This window comes from Heptranchias perlo, chromosome 24 (genome assembly GCF_035084215.1).
Source record: "Heptranchias perlo isolate sHepPer1 chromosome 24, sHepPer1.hap1, whole genome shotgun sequence".
Classification (NCBI taxonomy): Eukaryota; Metazoa; Chordata; class Chondrichthyes; order Hexanchiformes; family Hexanchidae; genus Heptranchias; species Heptranchias perlo.
The window spans coordinates 13,704,007-13,719,886 of record NC_090348.1 but is presented as its reverse complement, the minus strand read 5'-3'; the positions used below and the strand labels follow the sequence as shown (position 1 = coordinate 13,719,886).

Here is a 15,880-nt window from a genome sequence, read left to right as displayed (position 1 = left end):
CCCTTTCTCTATGATGAGGGTACTTTTATTGGTGGAGTGGGGGGAGGAGGCAATTTAACAATTATCTTTCACTCTCCTTCCATTGATAACCCCATTGTTGCAACAGGCCCCGTATCCTCAGCAAAATGAAATCTTCTCTCATAATAAATTAATTCTTAGGTGTTATAGCAGCTGTCAGGGATTCTCAATTCAACAGCAGAAAAACAACACAAAGGAAGTGGTTTAAATAAAAGCCATCACTGATTATATTGTGATCAGAGCTATCAGCTTCTTAGAAATGTGAGGAGCGAGATTTGTAATCAGCAAGAATCAGGCCGATTCATACCCGTTTAAAGACCTGGGGTTGTGTTTGTTTGTATGGATAACATTTATAAACCAGAGAGATTGGGGGTGATTTTAAACCCAAAGAACGGGTGGTTTGGGGGAGGGTGGGAGTTGAAAATAGTTGTTTTTGGGTCACGACCGCAACCCGGCTTTATTTCCGGGTTTAATGTCTGCGCGGAAAAGTACAGAATGCAAAATCCGAAAATTTTGTGGTGGCGACCCAATGGAAAGCAACCATTTTCAACTCCTACTCACCCCCCAACCCACCCGTTCTTGGGGTTTAAAATCACCTCCATTGTATTTGTCTTAAAGAGTGAAGGCCAATAGATCTGATTGTAATAACATTGACTCTTCCCTCATCAAAACCTATTACTTGAACTCTTGTGATAGAAAATAAAAGCTTAAAAAGAATTGATTACACCTTTGGCATGGAAGAGGAGTTTGACAGAGGATAAGGAAAAGCTGAAATGGGCCACAAAGGATCAGGTACAGCAAGAATGCAGAGTTAGAATTGGATTGGCGATGGTGGGATAAATGCTCTGAGGTTAATTCAAGCTGTTGAGTTGGTTTATTTTTAAGCTTCTTAAGTTCTCACTAAGGCTGGAATGTATCCCAGCCCCAGGCTGGTTGGGAGTGGAATTTTCCAGCCCTGGCTCTGCCCATGTTTAGATTTCATATTGATAAATATTTTGTTCATCCTTTGGATCTACAGTGGATTTTTTCACATGGTGGGATAAAAAGAGCCTTTAGTATATCTGAGAAACATGTAAATATGTTCATTAGTTTAATTTGAACAATTTAATTTGAATGACTATTAAACTGTTTAACCTAATGTAAGGAATCTTACAACACCAGGTTATAGTCCAACTGTTTTATTTGAAAATCACAAGCTTTCGGAGGCTTTCTCCTTCTGAAGGAGAAAGCCTCCGAAAGCTTGTGATTTTCAAATAAAACTGTTGGACTATAACATGGTGTTGTAAGATTCCTTACATTTGTCAACCCCAGTCCATCACCAGCATCTCCACATCATGTTTAACCTAAGGCAGTTAGTTCTATCGGGTGGGTTTTGCGAATTCACAATTCCAGCACTGAGTTTGCTGCACTGGAAGTGCACATTGGGAATTTGAGGTTAGTATCTCGACTACTGTTGTACTGCAGGATACAGATCTCAGAAACAGGTGCTTATGAGAGCTCGCTTTACAGTGGATGGCTTATTTATAAAGAAAGAAGAAGGAACTTGCATTTATGTAGTGTCTTTCACGACCTCAGGACATCCCAAAGTGCTTTAAAGCCTAGTCACTGTTGTAATGTAGGAAACACGGCAGCCAATTTGCGCACAGCAAGGTCCCACAAACAGCAATGAGGTAATCTGTTTTAGTGATGTTGGTTGATGGATAAGTATTGACCAGGACACCTGGGAGAACTCACCTGTTCTTCTTTGAATAATGTCGTGGGATCTTTTACGTCCTGAGAGGGCACCTCTGAGTCAGATGGTTGTGGGTTCAGGTCTCACTCCAGAGGCCTGAGCACAAAACCTAGGCTGACACTCCAGTGCACTCTCTCAGTCCTGCAGTGGAATGTCAGCCTAAATTTTGTGCTCAAGTCTCTGGAGTGAGACCTGAATTCACAACCATCTGACTTAGTGTCGAGAGTGCTACCACTGAGCCACGGCAGACACTTTTATGATGGTGCCAGTGGCAATGGCACACTCAACATCAAAGAGTCAAAAGTTTAATGTTTGCTTTTCCGAGCAGGGCTTAAGGTGTTGTCTACCAATCAAACACTAGTTTGAGAATTTGGATTTGTGGGCGACCTAATATCGGTCATTTTGGTCAGTTCCAGTTGTGTACTCACTTTCTTTTCCAGATATTGGGATTCTGGAACGACTGTCATGTCTGCTCCGAAACTGAGTTTGCAATTGATTGGTCAAAATTATTCGAACTCCATTGTCTAGGTATTCCTGTCCTTTCGCTGTATTTACCCAGGAGCTCACACTTCTGTTCGCTCTCTTGAATGGTTCTGGGGGAGGTGCACTGACAGTATTCTAATTCGAAGCATTTACCTTCTTCTGACACACTGCACTTCATACCTCAGAAGTGTAGTAGATAGCACCCACACCTGTTGCAGGCTTATGGTTTATCAACAGGCTTTGTAACACACCCAAGAATCTATCCAGTTTTTGATTGCAAGAATCCGTATATTATCTATTTTGATAGAAATTTGTAGCTATGCCAGGATTGTAACAATTTAAAAATGATTTCTGTGGCTGCTCTCTGGGAGATATTTCTGTTGTCTTTGTAAAGGCGAGAATGCATAAACTGTGTTTGACAGGTAAGTGTGTTGTCGGGAGATGGGAGGGGGTGGTGGGGGGAGGCTTGGCAAGTCTTTTGTTTACCTCAATCTGTATACAGTTGTTCAACAGGTCTAGATTGGTTGGCCAGACACCTCCGGATTGTGATACGTTAATATATGTAAGATTGTCACTGTGAACGGAGACACCATCGTTTTTGCTCATAGCTGATCTATCAAAAATAAGCTAGCTGGTTGTGCATCATGTCAGAATTAGCTTCTGCTGGTTGGAGCAGATGCCAGGTGTTACTGCCAATCAATATGGTACGGGAGCCTTTCCTGCTGCTGAGTCTTTGTTCTGAGTTTGGACAGTTCTATCTCCAAAGGCAACTCATGTTGAGAATGAACACGACAGCTGCTGCCAATTGCTTCAATTCATGTGATTCCACTGTTTAGCTCCACGTTGGGATGGATGAACTGGAACACCATGAAGCCTGAAGTGCCAATAACTAGGTATTTCTAGAACAGAGTTATAAGAGTTCTGGTAAAAGGGCTCTAAATATCTTGAAACATTTCCTTATATTGGATTCAGAAGTCTGATTAAAGTATCACTGAAAGTTAAGCAGTGTAATCTACTTCGCTTTTTTGCCTCTATGTAATCTTACTTCTTTATTTATCTAAATTGTAGCTTTTAGACTGAGCTACATGGTCCAGCTCCATCACTCAGAGATCTGGAGCACTGGGTAGGCTATATTATTTCTTGTTATATACCCAAAAGTGGAAGAGGTCCATGTTCTCCCTATGGCATCGCACTGTATATTTCATGCATAAGGTCAAGTTTTGGTTCATATGAAGTGACGGGTTGTTTATGGAAGCTGTAACTTCTCTGTTGAGTGTGAGTAGGAAGTATTGGGAAGAAGCCCAGATTGTAAAAGGGTTCTCTCTTTATTTGTGGCTTTTGAGGGTTGGCTGCCTGGGACACTTTTGCAGGCTACTAAAGTTTCTCTTTTGCTTTCAGCTGATCCACATTTGCTTTTCCATTGGGTTAGTTTGTGGCTTTATAACAGTTTCACTGTGTCTTCACTGTTATACTGTCATCCCAATTACAAGCCTATTCACAAACGACTTCTTTGTGTAAGGCATCACACTCTCAGTTTTCGATAAAGCATTGGAAGGCTGCTTTCTTTAGTTAACATTTACTCGGCCTAAATGTACATTTCTATGAACTATGAAATGTCTCATATCTTTATATGGCTGTCTTATAGGGATAAAATTTATGATTTAGTGCTCCCAGTACAGATCAACATGGGGCAGCAATGCACACTGGGAATTCGGGCATGAAAACTAATACAATTTACAGTTTGTATGATTTTTCATCTTTAATGGATGGAAAATTATACGGGCCAGAAATCGAGCAGCTGAGCTCCACACCCAAATTTCGAACATGCACTCCTGTCATGCAAAGCCCTGCAGCAGAGTGCGTTAAAGCATAGAATTTACCCAATAGTCCTCTCTTTCTGTTAGCTTATATAACTTCAGCACAGTACTGAGGGAGTGCTGAAATCAATGAGGTGAGAATCAGACAGGTTCTACCATGGGCGGGTGATCTGCTCCACTAGATTATCGCTCAGGCGATGGAGGTGAAAGTTGCCCTCTTTAGATTTCATAGTGGGCAATGTCCCTTTTCCCCACACCTATGCCCCCTGCTCCATAACACTTGCAGCTTCATGCCTATCTGCTCCCAGATCCTTGTTGTTTGGAGGAGGCAGCCCATCCCCTTCTCTGAACTAGCAAAGGATATTAGCAAAGCCCCGCAACTTGTATGCAAAAGTGGGACACCACGCCAGCAAATTGTGACTGACTCAAATCGGTTGGTACGGTCGCCTCTATAAGGGTGAGTATACTTGCATTAGAAATCAGACTTCTTAAAAAAAATTGAAATGAATACACAAGTCACCTGACTACATAGTCTGCCAGTGACTTTATCACTCTTAGGTTGTGAGGCCCAGTCCCTGGTGAAATATTTTCCACAACCTGTGAATAACCATGTGATCCACAAAGTTCTTAAAAGAAAAAACTAAGCAATGCTACAGCACTGCTTCCATAATTGGTAATGATGTGGAGATGCCGGTGATGGACTGGGGTTGACAATTGTAAACAATTTTACAACACCAAGTTATAGTCCAGCAATTTTATTTTAAATTCACAAGCTTTCGGAGATTTTCTCCTTCCTCAGGCAAATGTTTCAAGATCTCCTTGAAGCCTACGCATTTATACATATTGAACAATAATACATGGTGTTTACAGACTGCCCCTGCAACTGCCCGTTGCCAAGGCAATCACCGTGTTCACCATAATTGGTAGTGCTCGGAAAGGTACATATGAGTTCCTGGTATTTCCTACATTACAACAGTGACTACACTTCAAAAGTACTTCATTGGCTATAAAGTGCTTTGGGGTGTCCTGAAATCATGAAAGGCGCTATATAAATGCAAGTCTTTCTTCCTTTTAATATCGTTTCTGTTCCTCGGCCATTTCTTCAAATCTGCAAAAATGTAATCTCGTCTTCTAATCTAATGCAGTGGCATGAAAGAAGATTACAATGTCTATTTTAATGCTGCTAATTAGCCATTTGCACCACTCAAATGTCTTCCGTTTGACAGATGTAAATCTAAAACTTCATAACAATAGATTGAAGCCTTACAATTTGGAGGCAGTGATTTCAGTAACTCTACAAGAGAGTTTGGTTCTGTTTTTTCACACTTAATAGGAGGAACAAAGGAACCAGCATATATTCCATTTTGTCCTTATCTTTTACATATGCATAAAATGTAAGTTTAATGGCTTTGCTATGTGGCAGGGAGCACACAACTACCCATGTCACAATGCAGCAAGCCTTCGCATTCCCGAGAGTCCAGTGAAATCTCTTTGGTGATTCACCCAGGTATATTCTACACAGCACAGCAACAGAACAACAAATTTGTATTTTCCAAGAGGCTGCTACATTCTGAATCTTGGTATTTAAAAATAAGGACCACAGCTGACTTAACAGGTTTTCCATAAAGGAACCTGAAGTATTATTTCACCATTTAGAGGTTTGTATATTTGGCAAATCATCCAGCGAATATAACATGAAAAGAATAAAAATATGTAATTTATACTTTCTTCACAGTACTTTTCTTAAAAACCAGGAATGTTTGCAACACACTACATATCATAGACCAAAAGATAAAAAGCAGTCCCAAACTGTGTCGTCAAAAGCCTACTGTCACCATATTAAAGGTCCATTCCCTGAGACAGACAGTCCAGTCTGCTGTGAGATTTGCTCTGAACATTTACCTGTCGCAAAATCATAAACTTTTACGATTTTAACTACACATACAGTACAGAGGAAACTTTTCCTCCCATCCTTGCTCAGGGAAAAGTTATCTGCAAACCAATTCAGAAGGAAAATTGAGCGCGGCTGCTGCACTCCTGGAGCAGAGCCTGGCTGGATGAGCGCACTGGTCCAAGTATCAGGGCTATGGTGATATAGCCCTTTCTCCGACTTCTGCTCCCACACAGCGAGGTTCTGCCCTGGGAGCTCAGCCTCACTGAATTTGCTCTCACAGCTGCTACGACATCAAATTCCATACTTTTTTTCGTCTTATATATTAAAATTAAGACAGAAATTAATTTGTCATGACAGCCCCAAACATTAATGCAATGGTGTATTCATCTCATTATATCCTATGTGGATGTTAAATATGGGAAACATTTTAGCAAACCAAAACCACTCCGTTCAGGCTTTTAATGTAAACATTCCTAAGACATATGAAACTATAGGGCTCGATTTTACAATGGTGGCGGGTTGGCAGCGGGGGTGGGGGGGGTGAAGGTGCGCGTGGTGAACCCGCATGAACAAAACTTACCGTTACCGACGCGATCGCATAATGATTGCTGATGATTAACGTCCTCTCCGGGTTTCGTGCCCGGCAGCTAGCCTGATTGACAGGAGCTGCAACGCGAGGTGGGGTGGGGGGGGTGCGAGAGAGAGAGCGAGACGTCATCCGGCACTGGACTGGAAGACCGGGGTGGGGGGGGAGAATGGAAGATCCGGCACTGGACTGGAAGACCAGGGTGGGGGGGGAGAATGGAAGATCCAGCACTGGACTGGAAGACCGGGGTGGGGGGGGAGAATGGAAGATCCGGCACTGGACTGGAAGACCGGGGTGGGGGGGGAGAATGGAAGATCCAGCACTGGACTGGAAGACCGGGGTGGGGGGGGGAGAATGGAAGATCCGGCACTGGACTGGAAGACCGGGGTTGGGGGGGGGAAAGAGGGTAAGATTGGAAGGGAGAGGGGAAGATCGGGGGGAAGAGGGTAAGATTGGAAGGGAGAGGGGAAGATCGGGGGGAAGAGGGGAAGATTGTGAGGGAGAGGGGAAGATCGGGGGGAAGAGGGGAAGATTGGGAGGGAGAGGGGAAGATCGGGGGGAAGAGGGGAAGATTGGGAGGGAGAGGGGAAGATCGGGGGGAAGAGGGGAAGATTGGGAGGGAGAGGGGAAGATCGGGGGGAAGAGGGGAAGATTGTGGGCAGATCGGGGCAAGATCGGGAGGACATCAGGGGAAGATCGGGGTGGGGAGAGGGGGAAGATCGGGAGGACATCAAGGGAAGACTGGGGGGGACATCGAGGAAGATTGGGGGGACATTGGGGGAAGATCGAGGGGTGAAGAGGGGGACATCGGGGGAAGATCGGAGGGTTGAAGAGGGGGACATCGGGGAGGGTGAAGAGGGAGATATCGGGGGGGACATCGGGGAGGGTGAAGAGGGGGACATCAGGGAGGGTGAAGAGGGAGATATCGGAGGGACATCAGGGAGGGTGAAGAGGGGGACATCGGGGAGAGTGAAGAGGGGGACATCGGAGAGGGGTGAAATGGTTGACACGGAGCGGGAGACATCGGATATCGGAGCAGGGTGCAAAGGTAGGTTCATTTAGTGTTTTCACTTCCATCTATGGTTTTTTATTTAATTTATTTAGTTTCTTGTTCCCTTATCCGGCCCTTCACTCCTGGTTTTATCAGGCGTGAATCAGAAGCGGTGGGCAAGCAGCCCAGGTAAGTTAAAAATCGTTCTAAGTATTTAATCTGTCACAGGTAAAGTGCCTTAAGTACTTCAATGAGGTCCATTTGGCTCTTTAATGTCATCCCGCCGGCTTTAACTGCCAGTGGGACTTCCGTTTTCGGGTCGCCCGCGCACACACATGTGGGTCCCTGGGAAACTCGGAAGTCGGCGGGTTGGAGCCGGCTTCCAAACCCGAACGGGATTTCCACGATTTTCAGAGACCCCCCCAATCCTCAACATACCCGCAATTGCCCCCTAAAATCACCTCCTTTGAATCAGTAAATTCTGTAGTAAATAAACTTTAGGCTAGACATTCATGGCTCAGGACAGAGAATGGTCATTATGAAGGATTATAGTTACCAGGTTTATCCCTCCCATGGCTGACAGGACCTTGTCTCTCCATTTGTTTTTGACTTTCACATGGCCATCCTGCTCCTCCTTTTGTTGCTGCAAAATAATGCTGTTTACTATTAAAACAGGACAAACTATGATCACATTAAGACAAGCACTGATCACAATAAGACAAGAATTGATTGCAATAAGGCAAGAATTGATTGCAATAAGACAAGTATTGACCACAATAGGACAAGAATTGATCACAATATGATAAGCATTGATCACAATACGACAAACATTGAAAAAGAAAGACTTGCATTTATACAACACCTTTCACGACCTCAGGACGTCCCAAAGTCATTTACAATTAGGTACTTTTTTTGCATTGAAGTCACTGTTTTAATGCAGGAAACGCGGCAGCCAATTTGCGCACAGCAAGTTCCCACAAACAGCAATGTGGTAATGACCAGATAATCTGTTTTTATTGGTGGTGTTAGTTGAGGGATAAATGTTGGCCAGGAAATAGTGCCATGGGATCTTTTACGTCCACCTGAGAAAGCAGATGGGGCATTGGTTTTAACGTCTCACCCGAAAGATGGCACCTCCGAGAGTGCAGCACTCCCTCAGTACTGCACTGGAGTGTCAGCCTGGATTTTGTGTTCAAGTCCCTGCAGTAGAACTTGAAGCCACAACCTTCTGACAAGAATTGATCACGATATGACAAGGATTGATCACAAGCATTGATCACAAGCATTGATCACAACAAGATAAGCATTGATCACAATAACACATGCACTGATCACAATAATACAAGCATTGACCACAATAAGACAACCACTGACCACAATAAGACAAGCACTGACCACAATAAGACAGGCATTGACCACAATAAGACAGGCATTGACCACAATAAGACAATCATTCATCACAATAAGATAAGCATTGATCACAATAAGATAAGCATTGATCACAAGACAAGCATTGATCACAATAAGATAAGCATTGATCACAAGACAAGTATTGATCACAATAAGACAAGCATTGATCAAAATAATACAAGCATTGACCACAAGACAAGCATTGGTCACATTAAGACAAGCATTGATCACAATAATACAAGCATTGGTCACAATAAGACATGCATTCATCACAATAAGACAAGCATTGATCACAATATGACAAGCATTGATCACAATGAAACAAAAATAATGACAGTAAGAAAAGAATTGACGGCATTGTTCACACTAAGACAAGCACTGATCGCAGTAAGACAATCATTGATCACAAAAAGTCAAAGATTGATCACAATCAGACAAATATTGATCACAATAAGACAAGCACTGATCAAAATAGGACAAGTATTGAACACAATAAGACAAGAATTGATCACAATATGACAAGAATTGATCACAAGCATTGATCACAATAGGAAAGGAATTGAGCACAATAAGATCAGGGCATTCTGGAGGGGGAGGGTGAACAGCCAGTAGTCGTGGTCCATATCGGTACCAACGACATCGGTAAAAAAAAGGGATGAGGTGCTGCAAGGTGAATTTAAGGAGTTAGGAGATAAATTAAAAAGCAGGACCTCAAAAGGTAGTGATCTCAGGATTACTACCAGTGCCATGTGCTAGTGAGTATAGGAACAGGAGAATAGACATGATGAATGCGTGGCTGCAGGGATGGCATAGGAGGGAGGAATTTAGATTCCTGGGACATTGGGATCGGTTCTGGGGAAGGTGGGACCTGTACAAGCGGGACAGGTTACACCCGAGCAGGACCGGGACCAATGTCCTCGCGGGGGTGTTTGCTAGTGCTGTTGGGGAAGGTTTAAACTAGAATGGCAGGGGGATGGGAACCTGAGCAAGGAGACAGATGAGGGGTAAACAATGATAGAAACAATAGTGGAAGGCAGAGAAAACAAGGGCGAAAAACAAATAGGGCCATGGTGCAAAATAAAACTAAGATGACTAGCAATCTTAAAAAGACAAGTCTAAAGGCATTGTGTCTTAATGCACGGAGCATTCGCAATAAGCTAGATGAATTAACAGCGTGGATTGATATTAACGGTTATGATATAGTTGCGATTACGGAGATACTGCTGCAGGGTGACCAAGGATGGGAACTGAACATCCAGGGGTATTCAATATTTAGGAAGGACGGGCAAAAAGGGAAAGGAGGTGGGGTAGCATTGTTAGTAAAGGAGGAAATCAATACAATAGTGAGGAAGGATATTGGCTCGGAAAATCACGATGTGGAATCTGTATGGGTGGAGCTAAGAAACACCAAGGGGCAGAAAACGTTGGTGGGGGTTGTCTATAGGCCCCCAAATAGTAGTGGAGATGTAGGGGAGGGCATTAAACAGGAAATTAGAGACGCGTGCAAGAATGGTACAAATATAATCATATGTGACTTTAATCTACATATAGATTGGTCAAACCAAATTAGCAATAATACTGTGGGGGAGGAATTCCTGGAGTGTGTACATGATGGTTTTCTAGACCAACACATTGAGGAACCAACTAGAGAACAGGCGATCCTAGACTGGGTAATGTGCAATGAGAAAGGAATAATTGTTGTGCGGGGTCCCTTAGGGAAGAGCGACCATAACATGATAGAATTCCTCATTAAGGTGGAGAGTGAAGTAGTTGAATCCGAAACTAGGGTCCTGAATCTAAATAAAGGAAATTACGAAAGTATGAGGTGCGAGTTGGCTTTGATAGATTGGGGAACTTTATTAAAAGGGATGAAGGTGGATAGGCAATGGCTAATATTTAAAGAACGTGTGCAGGAATTACAACAATTATTCATTCCTGTCTGACGCAAAAATAAAACAGGAAAGGTGGCTCAACCGTGGCTTACAAAAGAAATAAGGGATTGTATTAGATCCAAAGAGGAGACATATAAAATTACCAGAAAAAGCGGCAAGCCTGAGGATTGGGAGTAGTTTAGAATTCAACAAAGGAGAACAAAGAGATTGATTAAGAGGGGAAAAATAGAGTATGAGAGTAAACTAGCAGGGAACATAAAAACTGACTGTAAAAGCTTCTATAAATATGTCAAGAGAAAAAGATTAGTGAAGATAAATGTAGGTCCCTTACAGTCAGAAATGGGGGAAATTATAATCGGGAACAAAGAAATGGCAGAACAATTAAACACATATTTTGGTTCTGTCATCACAAAGGAGGACACAAATAACCACCCAGAAATGTTAGGGAGCCAAGGGTCTAGTGAGAGGGAGGAACTGAAGGAAATCAGTATTAGTAAAAAAATGGTGCTAGGGAAATTAATGGGGCTAAAGGCTGACAAATCCCCAGGGCCTGATAATCAACAACCCAGAGTACTAAAGGAAGCGGTCCTGGAAATAGTGGATGCATTGGTGATCATCTTCCAAAATTCTATAGGCTCTGGAACAGTTCTTACAGATTGGAGGGTGGCAAATGTAACCCCACTATTTAAAAAAGGAGGGAGAGAAAAAACAGGGAATTACAGACATGCTAGAGTCTATTATAAAAGATGTGATAACAGAACACTTGGAAGACATTAACGGGATTGGACAAAGTCAGCATGGGTTTATGAAAGGGAAATCATGTTTAACAAATCTACTGGAGTTTTTTGAGGAGGTAACCATTGGAATAGATAGGGGAGAACCTGTGGATGTGGTGTATCTGGATTTTCAGAAGGCTTTTGATAAGGTCCCACACAAGAGGTTAGTGTGCAAAATTAAAGCACATGGGATTGGGGGGAATATACTGGCATGGATTGAGAATTGGTTGACAGACAGGAAACAGAGTAGGAATAAACAGGTCTTTTTCCAGGTGGCAGGCAGTGACCAGTGGGGTACCGCAGGGATCAGTGCTTGGGCCCCAGCTATTCACAATATATATCAATGATTTGGATGAGGGAACTAAATGTAACATTTCCAAGTTTGCAGACGACACAAAGCTGGAGTGGAATGTGAGCTGTGAAGAGGATGCAAAGAGGCTCCAAAGTGATTTAGACAAGTTGGGTGAGTGGGCAAGAACATGGCAGATGCAGTATAACATGGATAAATGTGAGGTTATCCGCTTTGGATGTAAAAACAGACAGGCAGATTATTATCTGAATGGTGATAGATTGGGAAAAGGGGAGGTGCAATGAGACTTGGGTGTCCTTGTACACCAGTCGCTGAAAGCGAGCATTCAGGTGCAGCAAGCAGTTAGGAAGGCGGATGGCATGTTAGCGTTCATTGCAAGAGGATTTGAGCACAGGAACAGGGATGTCTTACTGCAGTTATACAGGGCCTTGATGAGACCACATCTGGAGTATTGTGTGCAGTTTTATTCTCCTTATCTGAAGAAGGATGTCCTTGCCATGGAGGGAGTGCAACAAAGGTTTACCAGACTGATTCCTGGGATGGCAAGACTGACGTATGGAGGAGAGATTGGGTTGACTAGGCCTATATTCACTAGAGTTTAGAAGAATGAGAGGTGATCTCATCGAAACATGTAAAGTTCTAACAGGACTAGACAGACTAGATGCAGGGAGGATGTTCCCAATGGCTGGGGAGTCCAGAACCAGGGGTCACAGTCTCAGGATACGGGGTATGCCATTTAGAAACGAGATGAGGAGAAATTTCTTCACTCAGAGGGTGGTGAACCTGTGGAATTCTCTACCACAGAAGGCAGTGGAGGCCAAGTCATTAGATGTATTCAAGAAGGAGATAGATATATTTCTTAATGCTAAAGGTATCAAGCGATATGGGGAAAAGGCGGGAACAGGGTACTGAGTTAGACGATCAGCCATGATCATTTTAAATGGTGAAGCAGGCCCGAAGGGCCAAATGGCCTACTCTTGCTCCTATTTTCTATGTTTCTATCATAATAGGAAAGGAATTGAGCACAATAAGATAATCATTGATCATTATAAGACAATAATCATCACAATACGACAAGATTTGATCACAAGCACTGATCACATGACAAGCATTGTTCGCAGTAAAACAACAATTGACCACAATAAGACAAGCATTAATCACAATAAGACAAGCATTAATCACAATTATACAAGTATTGATCACAAATAGACATGCACTGATCGCAATAAGACAATCATTCATCGCAATAAGACAAGCATTGATCACAATAAGACAAGCATTGATCACACAATAAGACAACCATTGATCGCAATGAGAAAAAGTATTGATCACAATAAGAAAAGAATTGATCACAAGCATTGATCGCAATAAGGTGAGCACTGATTGCATTAAGACAAGCATTGATCGCAATAAGACAAAAATTTATCACAATAAATCAAGCACAGATCACAATAAGACAGGAATTGATCAAAATAAGACGAGTATTGATCACAATCAGTCAAGAATTGATCACAAAAGACAAACACTGATCACAATAAGACAAGAATGGAACCCAGTAAGACAAGCATTGTCGACAATAAGACAAGTATTGATCGCAATAAGACAAGAAATGGCCACAATAAGAAAATTATTGCTCACATTAAGATGAGCACTGATCACAACAAAACGATCATTGATCGCAATATGACAATCACTGATCGCAATATGACAATCACTGATTGCAATATGACAAGCATTGATCGCAATAAGACAAGTAATCATCACAATAAGACAAGTAATCATCACAATAAGAAAAGCACTAATCATAATAAGACAAGAATTGAACCCAATAAGACAAGCATTGACGACAATAAGACAAGTATTGATCACAATAAGACAAGTAATCATCACAATAAGAAAAGCACTAATCATAATAAGACAAGAATTGAACCCAATAAGACAAGCATTGACGACAATAAGACAAGTATTGATCACAATAAGACTAGCATTGATCACAATAAGTCAAGCATTGATCACAATAAGAAAAGCATTGCTCACAATGAGACAATCACTGATCACAATAAGACAAGCACTGATCGCAACAAAGCAATCACTGATCGCAATATGACAATCACTGATCGCAATATGACAAGCATTGATCACAATAAGACAAGCATTGATCACTATAAGACAAGCATTGATCACTATAAGACAAACACTGATCGCAATAAGACGAGCACTGATCACAATGAGACAACTATTGATCACAATAAGATAAGCACTGATCATAATATGACAAACATTGATCACAATACGATGAATACTGCTCAAAATAAGATGAATGTAAGGAATCTTACAACACCAGGTTATAGTCCAACAGTTTTATTTGAAAATCACAAGCTTTCGGAGGCTTTCTCCTTCGTGTTGTAAGATTCCTTACATTTGTCCATCCCAGTCCATCACCGGCATCTCCACATCACAATAAAACGAGCACTGATCACAATAAGAAAGCACTGATCACAATGAGACAACTATTGTTCACGATAAGACAAGCAGTGATCACAATAAGACAAGCAGTGATCACAATAAGACAAGCAGTGATCACAATAAGACAAGGATTGATCACAATAAGACAAGCACTGATTGCAATATGACAACCATCGATCGCAATACGACAAGCATTGATAACAATAAGACAATCATTGATCACAATTAGGCAATCATTGATCACAATCAGGCAAGAATTGATTGCAATAAGATAAACAATTACCACAATAACACAATCATTGATTGCAATACGACCAGCAGTATTGACAATCAGACCTTACTGATTGCAGTAAGACAAACACTGGTCACAACATAACAATCATTGATCGCAATAAGACAAGAATTGATCACAATAAGACAAGAATTGATCACAATCACTGATCACAATAAGACAAGCATTCATCATGATAAGATAATAACTGATCACAATACAAGAATTGATCACAATAAGACAAGAATTGATCACAATCACTGATCACAATAAGACAAGCATTCATCATGATAAGATAATAACTGATCACAATATGACAAGAATTGATCACAAGCATTGATCACAATAAGACAAGCATTGATCACAATAAGACAAGCATTGATCACAATAAGACATGTAGTGATCACAATAAGACATGCACTGATCACAATGAGACAAGCACTGATCACAATGAGACAAGTATTGATCTCAATAAGTCAAATATTGATCACAATAAGACAAGCACTGATCACAATAGGACAATTGTAAACAATTTTACAACACCAAGTTATAGTCCAGCAATTTTATTTTAAATTCACAAGCTTTCGGAGGCTTCCTCCATCCTCAGGTGAACAGTGCTTATCCTATTGCGATCAATGCTTGTCGTATTGTGATCAAAGCTTGTCTTTTTCGTTCACCTGAGGAAGGAGGAAGCCTCCGAAAGCTTGTGAATTTAAAATAAAATTGCTGGACTATAACTTGGTGTTGTAAAATTGTTTACAATTGTCAACCCCAGTCCATCACCGGCATCTCCACATCACAATAGGACAGTTATTGATCACAAGAAGACAATCATTGATCGCAATAAGACAAGCACCGATCACAATAGACAAGAATTGATCACAATAGACAAGAATTGATCACAATTAGACAAGAATGGTCCACAATAAGACAACAATGTTCACAATAAGACAAGCATGCATTACATATGGACAAGCATTGATCGCAGTAAGACAAGCATTGATCACAATAAGACAAGAATTGAGCACAAGCACTGATCACAATAGGACAAGCACTGATTGCAATAAGACAAGCTTTGATCACAATACGACAAGCATTGATCGCAATAGGATAAGCACTGTTCACAGTAAGACAAGTATTGACCACAAGGAGAAAATCATTGATCACCATAAGACAAGCACTTATCGCAATAAGACAATTATTGATCACAAAAAGACAAGCACTGATCGCAATA

At 41.6% G+C, this 15,880-nt stretch overlaps 1 protein-coding gene across 1 annotated transcript in view; it reads right to left on the bottom strand.

The window, feature by feature from the left end:
* The window catches only part of ano2b (anoctamin 2b), a 135,145-nt gene that overhangs the window by 38,485 nt on the left and 80,780 nt on the right, over positions 1 to 15,880 (bottom strand). The window contains exon 16 of the mRNA XM_068004575.1: positions 8,078 to 8,164. Within this exon, the coding sequence (XP_067860676.1) occupies positions 8,078 to 8,164 (87 nt within the window). The remainder of the gene's footprint in view (positions 1 to 8,077; positions 8,165 to 15,880) is intronic.